This window comes from Pempheris klunzingeri, chromosome 11 (genome assembly GCF_042242105.1).
Source record: "Pempheris klunzingeri isolate RE-2024b chromosome 11, fPemKlu1.hap1, whole genome shotgun sequence".
In the NCBI taxonomy this organism is placed as follows: Eukaryota; Metazoa; Chordata; class Actinopteri; order Acropomatiformes; family Pempheridae; genus Pempheris; species Pempheris klunzingeri.
Window position 1 is genome coordinate 5,154,932 of NC_092022.1, and position 15,590 is coordinate 5,170,521.

At 40.2% G+C, this 15,590-nt stretch overlaps 2 protein-coding genes across 2 annotated transcripts; one reads left to right on the forward strand and one right to left on the reverse strand.

Annotated features, from left to right (window-relative positions):
- The first annotated feature begins 1,930 nt into the window (after positions 1 to 1,930).
- Positions 1,931 to 7,678, forward strand: bcas2 (BCAS2 pre-mRNA processing factor). The gene is made up of 7 exons (XM_070839800.1): positions 1,931 to 2,077; positions 5,376 to 5,468; positions 5,562 to 5,632; positions 6,260 to 6,421; positions 6,533 to 6,583; positions 6,676 to 6,756; positions 6,840 to 7,678. The coding sequence occupies exons 1-7, from the start codon at positions 1,985 to 1,987 to the stop codon at positions 6,964 to 6,966; spliced, it is 678 nt and encodes a 225-aa protein (XP_070695901.1). The 5' UTR covers positions 1,931 to 1,984; the 3' UTR covers positions 6,967 to 7,678.
- Positions 7,679 to 9,755: 2,077 nt separating this feature from the next.
- On the reverse strand, positions 9,756 to 14,100 carry otud3 (OTU deubiquitinase 3). Its single transcript, XM_070839677.1, has 8 exons — positions 13,997 to 14,100; positions 12,769 to 13,065; positions 12,072 to 12,220; positions 11,545 to 11,657; positions 11,333 to 11,455; positions 11,018 to 11,150; positions 10,644 to 10,831; positions 9,756 to 10,510 (listed from the first exon to the last, which is right to left on the reverse strand). Exons 2-8 carry the CDS (start codon positions 12,972 to 12,974, stop codon positions 10,346 to 10,348), a joined length of 1,077 nt encoding a protein of 358 aa, XP_070695778.1. The 5' UTR covers positions 12,975 to 13,065; positions 13,997 to 14,100; the 3' UTR covers positions 9,756 to 10,345.
- Between the last annotated feature and the right edge of the window lie 1,490 nt (positions 14,101 to 15,590).

The following is a 15,590-nucleotide window of genomic DNA, read 5'->3' on the forward strand; positions in this document are numbered from 1 at the left end:
TGTGTCACTGTATTAGTAAGGATAATATATATATATTACTATATACATTTTATCCAATAATTCATTTATTTCATGATTATTTTTTTAACTACTTTTCCTTAGGTATCCTAGTGTAGTTATACTGTGTATAGTATTATTATGTATGTATAGAGAGAGAGAGAGAGAGAGAGAGAGACACACACAACCCCTCAGGCTATGTAAGTAATTAGCACAGCTGCCATGCACATGGGCTTAATTATGCTCAGCAACTACATCACCTGCTATTAAATTACAGCATGATTATGCATTTAAAAATTTTAAACTAATTTAGTTCAAATGTATAAATTGTGTGAGTAAACTGAATATATCTGCACGTAGCCAAGAGTTACGATTTCATTAGTAGCAGAAAAAAGAGTGAAAAGGTCAAACAGCTGAATGTAGCTGCGAACATTGGAAAAAGTTATGCAGTCAATCAGACCAGCAGCATAATAAAGGGTGACTGGCTGAGGAGGAGAGCTTACAGACTGGAATGAATACTGGCCTGGTCCTAAGTGGCACTCTGTAGCGCTGTGGCACTTCGCTGAGTCTGCAGTTTTAATAGTGATGTCGACAGTGGAGTGCACGAGCCCTCAAGGACTCAAGGATGCATGGACAAAACTCCTGTACATTGTTCTCTCTTGGTTCCTCCATATTGGACTAACAGGGTATTTTTTAAATGCATCTCTGATAGCTGCCTTTAAAGGAGCTGCAGTTTAGTATCAGTACATCTGTGTGCTTCTGCAAGAATGTATGTAAAAGAGGCTGCTTACCAAATAAACACTCATTTGGCTCGTTCTTGCATCTGTGACAACTTATTTGTACATGACAGTTTGAGACCATTGTAATGTATAAGGGGACATTTTTACTGTCTAAAGTCAAGTGCAGGTTCCACAATTAGAACTGATGCCGGTTCATAAGCAGCACAAATCAAAAAGACTTGAAGTGAAAAAAGTAGTCCAGACAGTATCAAGAGCTGTGTTTATAGATTATTTAGTAATATACTGTGTGTTTGCTGGAACCCCTGTAGTGTTAATCCCTATAGAGCTGGACTGCACTAGAAAAACATGTTGAGGGTGCTGATGAAAAAATGCCTGTAAAAGTGAAATCAAATAAACTCATGTTTTAATGCATTTAATGATTATTTTTTTCAAGTCTGCAGGAAAAATGCAAAACAGTACAAAGCAAGAGGGTAAGGCGAGAGACACGACAGGCAAAAACTCATCCAAAATACTCATTTATGTGTTTATTTTACTACACTTTGTCTGTTTGCTTCTGTAGACTTCTCCTAAATTCATATCTTAAAAGGTTGTTTTTACTCATAGTCTGAGCCAGAAATACACACTTCAGCAGCACGTACATAAACAAAACTTTCCAGTTGTATCCCTATCTATATTCTGAAGGTTTATGTCGAGGGGTTTGTTTGTATAACATTAATAGCCTGATTTATATAACATATGGCAACATTTTTAGGGTTGTTGACAATATTTTGTGATTAAAAAAAGATATCCAAAATTCCCTCTGTAAAAATTTTATTATGCCAATAAGACTCTATCATGTCAACAACATGATACAAGAATTTTAACCTGGCTTTATCTTATGTTCACATTTATGTTCTGAAAACGTATGCAAATTAGTGCATTAATTAATTACATAATGGCCATTTACCCCACATAATCATCTTACTATAAGTCATCAACTGGGGAAGTTTGATGGTGATATCTATTTGCTATAATATTTAGTTTTTGTGTTATTTATTTGTGTTTAAACTGAACATCTGTCCTTCACAGCTGGGCAGCAGTTACACTCCGCTCCACTAGATGTCACAAACACAAATACACGGCCATGGTGGGCTTTTATTCTGAAGGTCTAGACCGGAAATCCTTGCCCTCTGTTAGCTTGAGTCAATTTTTCAGCCGAGGGAAGTAACACTAATTCAAACAAACTCAACAATATAGACTGGTTAAAAATGGCCGGGACGGCTTCGGTAGCTGGTGAAGTGTTCGTCGATGCTTTGCCATATTTTGACCAAGGTTACGACGCAGCAGGTGTCAGAGAGGCGGTGAGTAAACTTCACTTCTATCAGGCAGGGAGTTTGCTAACTGTTAGCCTACCTGTTAGCTAACCACGTTTAACTGAGCGCTAACCAGACAAGGCACACTGAAATAGTTTAGTTAGATTTGAATTGGGCACTTAGCACCTCAAAACTATTGCATTAGTTATACCGAAAGTTATCCGTACTAATATTTAGCACGCTCATTTGTTTAGGGAAATATTAAGCTAATGCCAGCTAACGTCAGTGCTCCACATTAGCATAGCAATAACTTAGTTCGTAACTTCATGGGGTTAGGAGCGCAGCTATGAAAATTCCCTCTTGGAAATTAAATAAATAGACGATAATCTAGTTTTTCTCTACCATTTTAATTGAAGGAATGGCTTCTGTGGTTTAAAATGTATTATTTTGCACTTGAAATGTCACTCTAAATGTCTAATCGCTGTCAGTTGGTACCACATTCCCGCAGTGTAATAATGAAGCAATACAAAACCAAACAGCATTACTCAGGACAGTGAAAATTAAATGATTAAGATCTTAAAGGTAGATTGGGACATAGGACCCAAGTGATACACAGTGAACCAGTTGCCTCCTGGGGGCCATTTTGCTTGGTTTGTTCTCCAGCTTGGCCCTGGAACATTGTGTCATTAACCCCAATAAGATGCAGTGTGTTTGGGTCCTGTTTAGAGAGCAGTGCTCACACAGCTTGAGAACATATAGACCTTTTTCTCAGCACGCAGTCACAGCAGATAAAGCATGTGTGAAATGAATGGCGTTGATGGCTCTGTTTAATTAATAGGGAGGCTGAATGCATTCATCAAAGAGACAAAAAAAGAGCTCTAATCTTGTAATTCTGACTCTTGCATCCTCTGACAAGACCCGTATCTTGCTCCTGCATGGTTTGAATAGTATGTTGCTTTGGACAAAAGCGTCCGCCAAATTAATGTAATGTAATGTTTAGCTAAAGTATGACAGCTTGCGCTTTGTTTCTTAAACCAACTGCAACAACTGCAATCTTTACTTGCTGCCAGTTTTTGTCAGCATTAGATTCATTTTAGTGCTATAGCACTATTGGCTTCATAATGATGCAGACTTCTGTAATGGGAATGATAATCACGTCTACCTACTAATAATACTGAGATTCATTTTTTTTTTTTTGGAATGACACAAAAAATATCTCTTTATTACAAGATTACGATCACATAGTTATGAGAGGTTGAATGCAATTTGCAATAATGCATCCCAGTAAGCTCCAACACCAGAGCACTGACAGGGGAACTAATTCAGCCATCGTTAATGTTATTAATTCCAGCTGTTAAGTCAAAAGGTCTTTTACATCCATTGAGATACACCAGTTCAACCAAAGCTAAATTAACACACCTATAATAATAATGATGATAATAAACTTTAATGATACAGCACATTTCGAGCACAGATACAAAAGTGCTTTACAGTAGAAATAAGCACAAATTGAAACCATAAAGATACAAGGGAGTGAAAGTCAAAGCTAAAGAGTTAGATAATGAGCAAGAAATTAAAACAAATAAAATCATCTTAAGTAAAATCAGCAAATGTTTTTCGATACATTTTATGCTTGAAGAAGTGTATGTATGTTTATTAATTCAACGTCTGTGTTTGACTGGTTTGGCTGATGTGGTGGTTGAAATGAAAATGTTTATGTCGTGCTAATGTGGAATTCATTCGTATGTCTCCGTTACCCGTTTGAATCATTTCCAGATGTGCACTAATACTATACATTATTTAAATTCACGTCTATGAGCTCACTATAAACTGGATCATTTCACCAGAGCTCACATTGTTATATGTTTGTAAAAACACAAAATGGACTGCAGAAAGCTGTCCGGCTGTAGGAGCCAAGCTGCTGTTAGATCCCAGTAATGGAACACAGTCTGTACAGTACTATGGCATTAAAACAGTCTCATACGTATTCGTAAACAAATGTCAAGTTGTGTAACTAGTAAAACAAGATGCACAAATAAATGCTGAGTGATTTGTGTCTGTAAATCTGTTCCTGTATTTGTTTTACAAGTTATGAGTCAGATGACATTTAAAGAGTCACGCTCTCCCCCACGTGTGGATTTTGTGTGAAACAGTGCGGTAAAATAGTCTCAAAAGAAGCCACACAAATAGGTGGAGATTCACAAATTCTTTTTCCATTGAAAAATGCCAAGTTGACATACAAATGATGATATGTGGGTTGTAAATTAGAGGCATACATACAGATTTACAGATCCAAAAGCAAACCTATAGATACAAATCACTCGCGTTTTACAAGTTAGGCTAACTGACCTTTTACTTGTGAGACTTCATACAGTACTCCAATGAGGCTCCACAGGGACATAAAGAATACAGTGGCTGCAAAGTGTAGACAATTTCCTTTGTTCCCCCCATAAACAGTGTGTGTCCGTCTCATTTGGTCTGATCATCAGGCCTTTTTAGTTTGGATACACCCGTTTGTCACACTATCTGAAAACTGTTTTCAGAGCTGACTGCTAATTTGACGTTCTGCATTATGCTGCCAGTGTTTAACTACTAATTAAAAACTCTGTCACTTCCTCTTTCCATTTGTTAATGACTTGGTGCTCACATGACTCCTTGAATAGACATCTCATTGGAACAGTATTAAACATCATCAATAAAAGAAGCTTAAAGAGAAGTACAAAAAGAAGATCTATGTATGTATTTCAAACTTGCAAAAGCATTTGGCTTCACTGTCACATGTCTTTATTTGGTCTTTGGGGATGTCTCATACTCCAGCATCAGTCTGTCATCTTAATGGCCTACAGCTGTACGCCTTACCTTAACAAGACAGGGAATATAAAACAAATAAAACTCAGAATAATCTATCATCAACTCTGTTTTTTTGTTTCATTGGGTAAATATTGTGACAGTTTAAAGTACCCCTTGGCTATCATGATGGAATATTTCAACATGCTAAGTCAGATATGAGAAATTAGTGCGAATGAATGCGCCTTCAACTGGTGAGGAGAAACAACACAAGCTGCTGTGGTCTGTTTAGTCTCAGACTGACTCCTAGGCCTCCCAGTCACATTATTCCCATGTGGGGTCTGAGTGCGTTTTCACCCTGCCAAAAGAGAGGATAATGAGTTAACAGTGAAATAGTGTTTTGGTATTTAATAATCTAATTTAACCTAATACTAGCTCTGTAACACCCAGTGCAAAATCACCAGCACCAGTGGATTAAAGTAAAAACTCATAAAAGTTACTGTGTTGGGAGCTTCAGTGCTTTTTCTGTCTAAGAAACCAATTATCTTTTGTCCTCCAGGCTGCAGCGCTGGTGGAGGAGGAGACCAGAAGATACCGACCCACCAAGAACTACCTGAGCTACATGCCCACACCTGACTTCTCTACTTTTGAGGTGACGAACTCCTCAGGCCTCTGAACGCTTCTCCACAGCTTCAGCCAGTGTGACAAAAATAACAGCGTCTCTTAATTTCTTCTCACTTTTTAGACAGAAATTATGAGGAATGAATTTGAGCGCCTGGCAGCCCGGCAGCCGATGGATCTCCTGAGCATGAAGAGGTAAACACATGACACTGCAGGAGAACGTGTGTTGATGCTTAAAGCAGCACAACAACCAAATCAAGCGCCTGAATGTCTCTGTGGGCTCTGAATACATACACAGCCAGAGACACGTGCAGAAATACTGATCACAGTTCAGCCAAAAGTTGTACTTTTGCTTCAGAGACATACCTGCATTTATTACACGGCTTTGTTGAATGCTAGATTCTGATTGGTCAATTACGACATTCTGCGGTCACTTATTTCTCTAGCAGACTGTTGCTACGTATAACAGCCCGTTGCTATGGACGCCATCCTGATAGTGGAAGCAAGAAAGTCAATTTTAAATCGATAAAACTGTAATAAGCAGGATGCTGTTCAGCAAGCAGCTTCCATTACTGCAGAGCAATGCGTCATATTACCACATTTTGCAATAATGACATTATCCCTTACATAAATAAAATACATTATTGTTTTAGCCAATTCAGTGATGGACAGATTTTAAGGTATTTCAGGTTATTCACTTTAGAACTGACTTGAAGTCAGAACTACTGTTGTATTTTTTTTAAATCAGACACTTATTCCACAGCTATTTTCACTCCGTGGCTCCAAATGTTGATAGTTTTATGTGACTTTTTTGCCGTGGAGGTACGAGCTGCCAGCGCCCTCATCAGGACAGAAGAACGACATCACAGCGTGGCAGGAGTGCGTGAACAACTCGATGGCCCAGCTAGAGCACCAGGCGGTCCGCATTGAGAACCTGGAGCTCATGTCGCAGTATGGAACCAACGCGTGGAAATTATACAACGAGTATGTGACCGCAGCCTGTCCCTTACTGATTCAGTCTGTGTTCAGTCTAGTGTGTGTTCAGCTCCGTTTATAATTGGTCCGCTAACATGCCATCTCATCTTCCTCCTTAAGTAACTTGGCCTTCATGATTGAGATGGCTCAAAAGGAACTTCAGAAATTCAGGTGACTGATCACTGGATCGTTTGTGCTGCATAAAAGTGTCATCAAATCAGTTTTCACATATTTAACAATTCCGTTTTTGTTCTGGCACACAGGAAGCAAATTCAAGATTTGAACTGGCAGCGTAAGAACGATCAGCTAGCAGGAGGAGCCAAACTGAGAGAGCAGGAGTCAAAGTACGTGGTTGGAAGAGTTTATATCACTGTACGTACAGGTTAGATTTTCCTCTGTCGTAACATCTGTGTCTGTCCCCCAACAGCTGGGTGTCTCTGGTTAGTAAGAACTATGAGATCGAGCGCGCCATCGTCCAGCTGGAGAACGAAATGGCTCAGCACAGACAACAGCAGGGGGAGGAGAACAAGGAGAACATCCGACAGGACTTCTAGAGGAGCAGCAGCTCTCATCCTCACAGCACAGACTGACAAGCTGATGATCCCTCAGACAGATTTCATCTTGTTTGACTGGACTAGGAAACAACCAGAGGAGGGAATTTACCTGCATGGAGGAGATTCAGTGTGAAACTGTTTAAGTTCAACTGCAGCATCAAAGAACTTTGACACAAGAGCCGGGAAACGCCCATGACAGCATATATTTTACCAGACTTCTCGCCTCTTATTCGACTGCAAACACAGTGGTGGAATATGGTACAATGCAGCTTTTTGACTGTGCGGATGTTAAAAGCGGCACCGTGTACAGTTTGCAACAAGATAAAACATCCTCACCTTCTTACAAATGCAAAGTTTACTTCACAAGTAATAAAACACATCTGGGCTCAGTTCGGTTCAGTTCACTCGCAGGTTTTCCTGCTACAGCCTCATTTGGTCTGGTGTGACCAGTAGCTTATGGTGGCTAATGTTAGCAAACCTACGATTGATACTGATACCTGATGTTACTGACTCTGTTTGCATTTCACATTATCCATAAATGCCACAAGTGATATTATTCAGCAAAAGTGACATAATTTCACTTCAACAATTCTATACCAGCGTGCAGGTTTCAGTCTTTGAGGCTACCTACCAGTCAAGTAGGATTAGTGTACATAGTTTGTCAAGTCTGTCAAAGATGAAATCATCCCAGTAAGTCTCGCCTTGACTTCTATTCATGTCATTTTTTTAATTCTGTTTTTAATAAAACATTTCTTATATTTCCTAGTGTGTGGATTGGATTCTCTCCATATCAGATATCACTATACTGAACTATCTAGCTTTGCTCATGCCAAACCCTTATTTTACTGGAGCTTCTCTATTGCATGAAGGTACAGTATAATCAAATTGTCGTCTCTCCCCCCGTTAGGATAAATAGGCAGGTAGCTTGAACCTCAACTCCTCCAAGTTCTCATTTCCACCAGCAGGGGCCCTGAAGCACATTCAGCTGTAGCTCTAGTTAGTCAAAAATCCTGGCTTTATTCTCATCACTTTATTCTGAAACCCCATTTGTCAAATTATCAACCAGCAAAGAACTGGAGGCCCAGTGACCTGCTACTAAAACAATACTATTTAAGCCCTGGGTCATTGGTGCAAGTCCAGCACTGCGCATGGTAGTTTTCTCAGTGTTGAGGCTTTTTTATCATTCATCTACCAGAGTTTAATGATTACACATCTACAGTGAGCAGTTTGACCACACAGGAGTGAGTCCTGAATATCTCTAATGAGAATATCACCTGACTATTTGTTAACTGCAGAAAACTCCTCACAGTAGGACTGTTCGTGTGATGTATTCATTGCATTACTACACTGTACATGAGGTCCCTCAATTCTGACAGTGAGTTAATCCAATACAGGCAAATTTCTGCAATACACTCACACTTTCAGTGACTTTAAATTCTAGTAGATCCCATTTTTCAAGAGCACGTCACTTCATGGGAGTAACTGAAGTGTACTAATGATCAGAGTGTTTCTGCTTTTAATCATTAGCTAAAATAAGTTGGAGCATCTTGTCTATTTTTGTAAGAGAAAACATATTTATGCATATTTTGTAGGAGCCATGAATGAGAAATTCATATTATTTAGTATCTCACAATCATGGTGATAATTAGGCCACACATACACTACTCACAAAAAGTTAGGGATATTCAGCTTTCAGGTGAAATTTCAGGATGAACCTAAAATGCATTCTAACCTTTCCAGGTGAACTTAATGTGACCTTCTCTAAACCTTTGAATCCACATGTCCAACTGTTCAGTGTCTCAGTACTTTTTGCACCAGTTGCTGTTCTCTAACAAGAAGCTTAACAGCAACATTCACAACAGGTTTGATCCATGAATCCACCAATACATTTCCTGCTTCAGTTAGAATTGGTATTTAAACAGTCCTCCTCATCCTGCTGTTCACATTCTGACATCATGAGACCAAGACGACACCTAACAGTTGATCAGCAGCACCTCAACACTGGAGGCTTCAAACAGGAAGTCCTCAGACGGAGGTGTTCACTGAGCTTAGAGGGTCACAGAGTGTCATCAGGAGGTTGGAACAGTGATACAGAGACTGGAAGAGTCACAGAAAGGAGAGGAGTGGACGTCCTTTGGCCACATCCCAATTTATTGAGACACTGAAAATGTTTTGTTGTGGTATACCTACCACTGTTGTTAGATTTTCTTTCAATAAATTGTTTAAGATGAATAAAATTACCAGTGCATGCTTCTACTTAAATGCCCTACTTTCATGATATAATATCACTGTAGCATTCACTTTTTACATTTTCCATATATTTCACCTGAAAGTCGAATATCCCTAACTTTATGTGAGTAGTGTATATGGGCGGGAACATCTCATGATCATATTCACCTCTTCACCTGCACGGCTTCAGGGATAACAAAGATTTTTTTTTTTACTGCTGTTTTCAAATGTTTTGTGCACGTTCCAATAAGTTGTCCTATTTCTTTAATAAACTTTGTTACAGTAACATATTTCATAGATACTTACGTACTTTTAGCATAACAGGGTGGAAAATCTCAGGAAATAATTCTGACTAAAGGTTAGCCTTGTTTGTTTAGTATGTAGTGAAACCTCTGCCTCTTGCTAAGATGTCTTCTGTCTGTTAATGTTCAATTTGTTGTATTTAAGCTATTTTCTCTGACACCAAAGAAAATTAATTAAAAAAAAGGAAGGAAATAACTTTACCACTCTTTGAGCATGTCACAAGATGGAAATGTACAAACTACTCTGAAAAACATACGTCACAAACAACCTGTACACATGAACAGAAAATGATCATTTATTATTATTATTTATTGCCACATTCCTTACACAGTGTGCGTTACAATCACTCATCTGCCGCTCCTCCTCTTACTTCCTTCTTTGGCCAGATCCAACAAACAGAAAGATCTGGACACCTGAATAGACCGACTCAATTTGTGGCAAATCAAAAAGCCCAGCGGCGACGAGATTATCTGCGTGGTTGTCATGAGAAGCCAGATGTCCAGCATAGAAAGAGGGCGGGGTAGCATGGTAGGTCGACCATATCTGATGAGTTTCTACATACGCCAACACTGACCGGGGACTGAGCTGAATCAAAACCCAACAAAAACACTGAAGGTCATGCTCTTTCACTCCCTCACACACCTTTTACAACTTTCACACATCTCACACACTCACACACACACGTTTGCAGGCACCGTTATACTGTTTGCAAAGAAACTATAGGGTTCTCTTTAGGAAAAGTCATCCACTGTGACTGATTCAGATCTGGCTATGTGCAAAAAGGTTGTGGACAGCGGCAGCCACCAGTAGCTAGAGTAACAGTAGGTTATTTTGGCCATGCTCCAGTCTATATGCTGAGCGTGTTGAGAGCTGGTACCAAAGTAACAGCCTCTGGCAGGTTCTGGTTCTGGTCCTGACCTCCTTTACTCTGGAGAAACTTCTGCCGATGCCTCTCCTCCTGACGCTTCTTCTTCTCTTGTCGCTGCTGCTCTTTCCTCTGCTTGTTAGATACCTGGGAAGAAGGGAAACAATTGTCCGTCCACATGCAATGATGTGAACGCCGGTCATTTTATGAGCGATGTTAATGTTCTAGGGGATTCTAAAATTTAAAAAAGGGCTAGAGAAGCCGTAATAAGTGAATCTACCTTTGGTTTTTGTATGTTGCTGCTCTCTGCTGGCACTTTGTGCTCACTGCAGTCTGAGGCTGCAGCTCTGCAGGCTGAGCAGGATCCGGAGGTGCACTGGCCCTGGCAGGACTGGCCCAACATGGAGCCAACAAGCCATTCAGCATTGATGGTGGCCGCACTCAGCTGGAGCAGATTCTCCTCATCACCTGAGCCAGAAACCACACGCATGAACACATGAACACATGAACAGAACCAGTCAGTGTTATGTGATGATTCAAGGATGACATGTTTATGACATCTTTGGAAAATGTAGCTAAATAAAGTCTGTGCTATAGCTGATTCCTCGCTGTCTAATTCTTCCAGCAGTTAATGAGCAACGCGTGACTTCTGACCGTGGATTCCTCGATTCTTAATGGAGCTCAGGATCACGTTGTCCTCCTCTGCGGCTGTGGGAGAAGGGTTTTTCTGTCTGTCCCTCTGACCGTCCCCAAACTCACGCTGCTGGCCTCGCGAATTCTGCAGATTCTGGGAACAGCAACAGCCAGAAAACATCAGAGTGAAGCAGAAGATTTGAAGAATATTTTAGCCCACAAATGTAAAGCATGACATCCCTCTTGACATCTAAAGAGGTAGGCCTGGAGTTTACTGAATGATTTCAGCTACTGTATGATATAAGATAGATAAGATATAAGATGTAAGACATATACCTCTATGCGGAGCTGAGCAGGACTCTCAGAGTTGTCTCCAGTCCGCCTCACGCTGTCATAATGATCTCCGTAGCGGTACGCGATGTGTAGCTCTCTACACACCTGCTTCTCTGCACCATTTATCTGCAATAAAGACAACAGAACAGTGTTAGATGTTTAACACTTTTTACGTGATGTCATTTGAAAATCTTTTCCTCCGTTTCTGTCCGTACCTCCCACAGTGGCGTGTTCAGCTGATGGATGACCACTTTCACCTGTTGACTGCGAGCAAAAGCCACAATAGCATCATTGCCAGCAAATGTACCAGGCTGAGAGAGGTTGGACACTGGAAGGAAACAAAAGTAATTACTCAGAAGATCCGAAGCTGTGATGACACAACATTTTTTTATGGTTCCATCAAAGCAGACAAACATATCTTGGTGTCTACCATCATTATCCTAAACTGAGAAGGAAAGTCTGGGAAAAAAAATCTGATTTATCTTGCACCCACTTATTTAGGGTCCTCACCACCTGGTTGGGAAACCCTGACATACAGCATCTTTCACTCCATTGCACACAGAAGTGGTGGCCACCAGGGGTCACCACCCAGTCACTGGTCAAAATGATCTCCTATTGAAATCAATTGACTTCCCATGTACAGCAGTATGTCAGAATAGTCAACTATGAATGAGGTGTAAGTAAATGCTTCCTAACCGGTTATATTTTTTTGGTTGATATATTATGCGGCTCATATTCTTACAATGCTGTGCGAAGGGCACGTCGTCCTCCACAAAGGGTTCAAAGTCTTGTCGATGAGACATCATGTACTGAACAGTCTCCTGCCGAAGCCGTAGGTGACCCCGTGAGTGACCTTCTAGCTGGTCGCCGAGCGCTCTGAACAGGCAGTTCCTGCAAGAAACGAAGACAGCGACTGGTGTGTCGACACATGATTTTCTATAGTTAAATCAGCAGAATGAAGGTCATGATATGTTTAAATCAAAGGCTTCATTTCCATCGATGCATTTATTAGAATTGACATGAGCTGGGTGTTGGCCAATAACAATAACTTAAGTACTACAAATCACAAGGCTACCAGACCCTCAGGACAGTATAGTCAATCAATTACATTTAGATTTGGATTTTTAATTAAACTAGAGAGGTGAAAGACATTTTCAAGGTTGTTTTGAACCATGAAAACGCATAGTACAGCTGGTGTTATCATTTATGAAAGAAAATCATCAGTTTACTGAACATCGTTATTGACTGTAGGCTGGAGAGAAGTAGGCATAAAGGTTGAAGACTAGAGGAACATTCTTCTATCAATGATCCCAGTTACTCATGGTGTGACAGCTGTCTGAGTTTTGAAAATAAGCGTTTTTTATGATTTGTGATGGAAAAAGACAACACATTGGGAGACAAAGCACAGCTAGACACCACAATCTTTTTCTGGCTCTTACCCGTCACCGGGGACTTCTCTGAGCTTCAGCCCCAGCGCCTGGAGCTGATTGGAGAAACTGACAAACTCTGCTCCTTCATCACAATCCTGAGGCCGGTTCTTGCGATCCTTCACAATGGCCCGCCGTGCCGCCCGCTCATCCCTCTTGCGCTCCAGTTCACTCTTTTTGTTGCTCCGTACAGGTTTCGTCGTCTGTTTCCTCGACATGTTGGCTACAATTGTTTCTGCGGGCCAACAACACCAACGTATGTCTTCTTACAGTAATGAGCTAGCACTCGCATCCACTGCTGCCACACATCTGGAACCCATTTAAAAAGAAACAGAAACAGAGATGACGAGTTTTCAGAGTATATACAGTGATTTATCTGTTTTCTTTCTCAGAACATCATAATATATAACACGGCTGTCATTTCAGCCAGTTAGTCCTCTGTGCAGCTGTAATTTCCCAGAGGTAAACATCTTGCCACGGTCTGTCCCTCATGTAGAAGACATTATGCCAGAGTCCATCAGGAAAACTGACACTTTTATGCTGAGATTGAGACTATTTAGTACAAACCTAACCCTAACCCTACTAACCCTGTGGACAGCAGCTAGTAATCCATAAACTGTACATTTTGTCTAATTTTCTGGTGCAATCTGGCAAATTCGAAACACAAAGCAGTAGCATTAAGCAACAGTTTGTTCCAGTGTGATCTCGGCTTGGTCCACGCTGACATCCGCTGCTATCCACGGTGTGTTTGATGAAAACAGATGACTAGTTAAATAGTGTATCCAGCTGATGCCTTAGTGGATTGGTAAACGTTTATCCAATATAATAAAATACTTATATAGATTTCTTTCACATTTTATGGATAATGTTTTTAGGTAACACGTGATGTGACCGACGCTGAAACAATATTAACACTAATATGTTGACTTAAAGCTCCTTTTAACGGCGTTACTGACGCTAAATACCAACTCGATTACTTTCGTTATATAGACAGCTAACTAGTTAACAGTACTGGCGTTAACTGATACTCTGTAATAACTAGTACTACTACTAAGTCATGTTATGTGTTAGCTAACACAAATTGAGTGTTATCGGTATCAGGTTAGCTTTTAGTTCGACAGCTAGCAGCTAGCAGCAGCGATACTAACGCTAGTTACATAACAAATTACATCTTCTCGGTTGTAGGACTCACAACATAGAGGGCAACTGGAGAACCTGGTGTAATTAACAGGTTACTTACCCCTAACACACGACTTTACGTACGATATAACTATGTTTCGTTTTTAATTTGTTTGGCTCAGAGGAGAAATATAGTGATTGTCCGTTTTTGTTTACACCTGAGGTTCCGCGTACGTATGTCCGTGTGCGTCACTACGTACGGGAGGCGGAATAGGCCAAACTGCACCGGCAATAAAAAAAAAATGCATTAGGCTAATGATAGCAGCAGCTTTTATTAATAGAACATAACGTGTTTAACCAGCAACTTTATACACATTTTTAAACACACTTGACAAATTTGAAAAAAGCAAGAATTAATAGGAATTATGTAATATGGATTAATACTGGTGCACTACTCTACAGGGACATAAGAGGTAATCAATGAAGCAATCAGCAATAATGGAAATGTTGGATCAATGGAGCATATAGATAAACTAATATCATAATCTATCTATATCTATCTATATCTATCTATATCTATCTATCTATCTATCTATGTGATAACTGTGACAAGTCAAAAGGCTCTGAGTCATTTTATGTTGCAGACTGTGACTCAGGACAAAGTAGGAGGCTGAGTTATGATTTTGAAAGCTTCTGAAAATCACTCCACCTTCTGTTCTCCTTAACTCTCGGAAAATCTACTCACCACCAACTCCTGCCGATGAATCCACACAGTTGGTGAAAATACTGTGGGGGAGGAGTGGGCTGAGAGGCAATAAACAGGATGTTTGCAATGTAGAAAAGACCAGCAGACACACTGAGACAAAAAAAAATATAGCCTCAAGACATGAAACTGCATCAGAAAACAGAAGGAAGCAGTGAGGCTATGCTATTTCCTAAAAAGTAGGGGGGGGGGGGATACAAATTCACACCAAGCCAGTTGGCGTAAAAGAAACAGGACATACATCTGCAGACGTAAGTTGGTGTGTGTTGTTTAGTTCAGAGCTCAGTGAGTGATGGCACAGTGTGCGCACAGATGTAATGGCCTGGAGGCTATCCATGCATTTGTGCATGTGCAGCAATCAGCATCAGTCACCTGGGTGGAGCAGAAGAGCAGTCAGCCAAGCGTGGTCAACATATCATTTATAGTGCATCTATGAACATGTGCAGTATGTTTGTGGGAATGTGTGTGTGTGTGTGTGTGTGAGTCAGTCCTACAGGGCACATCAAACAACCACGCTTCTCTTTTTACCTTGATATCAGAATGAAATAGTACATTGTGTCAAAGAAAGTCCTTTTCGGCTGAATTCACAGTGTTATATTTTTGGCGGTCTTTGTCAGCTGCACTCATTCGCTCACGTTTTTTTTTTTTTACATGACACATGGTTATTTGTATGGATCTCACCTGCAAAATTATTTCCTTGTTCGTGCTAATATTCAATACATGGACATATCTTGAAATCTGAAATCTTTTTAAAGGTATAAATTAGACTCTGCCAAACTAACTAACTGCTCAACACATAGACTGTATATCTAATTTAAGGGCCAACCCACAGGAGGGGGCAAAATCACTGACCCTTTAAAGACTTTAAACAACAGCAATTTGATTCCTGGTGCCCTTGAAATGTTAGTAATTGAGCTTTTTTTCCTTTTATGGTCAACAAATTCTGTTAAAC

Excerpts from the sequence above, each read along its gene's own strand:
- bcas2 (XM_070839800.1), top strand. The coding sequence starts at position 1,985 with ATGGCCGGGACGGCTTCGGTAGCTGGTGAAGTGTTCGTCGATGCTTTG. Across the intron at positions 6,422-6,532 it reads GCGTGGAAATTATACAACGA|TAACTTGGCCTTCATGATTG; the intron begins GTATGTGACCGC and ends TTCCTCCTTAAG. Across the intron at positions 6,584-6,675 it reads AAGGAACTTCAGAAATTCAG|GAAGCAAATTCAAGATTTGA; the intron begins GTGACTGATCAC and ends TCTGGCACACAG.
- otud3 (XM_070839677.1), bottom strand. The coding sequence starts at position 12,974 with ATGTCGAGGAAACAGACGACGAAACCTGTACGGAGCAACAAAAAGAGT. Across the intron at positions 11,456-11,544 it reads TGAACACGCCACTGTGGGAG|ATAAATGGTGCAGAGAAGCA; the intron begins GTACGGACAGAA and ends TCTTTATTGCAG. Across the intron at positions 10,511-10,643 it reads GCAACATACAAAAACCAAAG|GTATCTAACAAGCAGAGGAA; the intron begins GTAGATTCACTT and ends CCTTCTTCCCAG.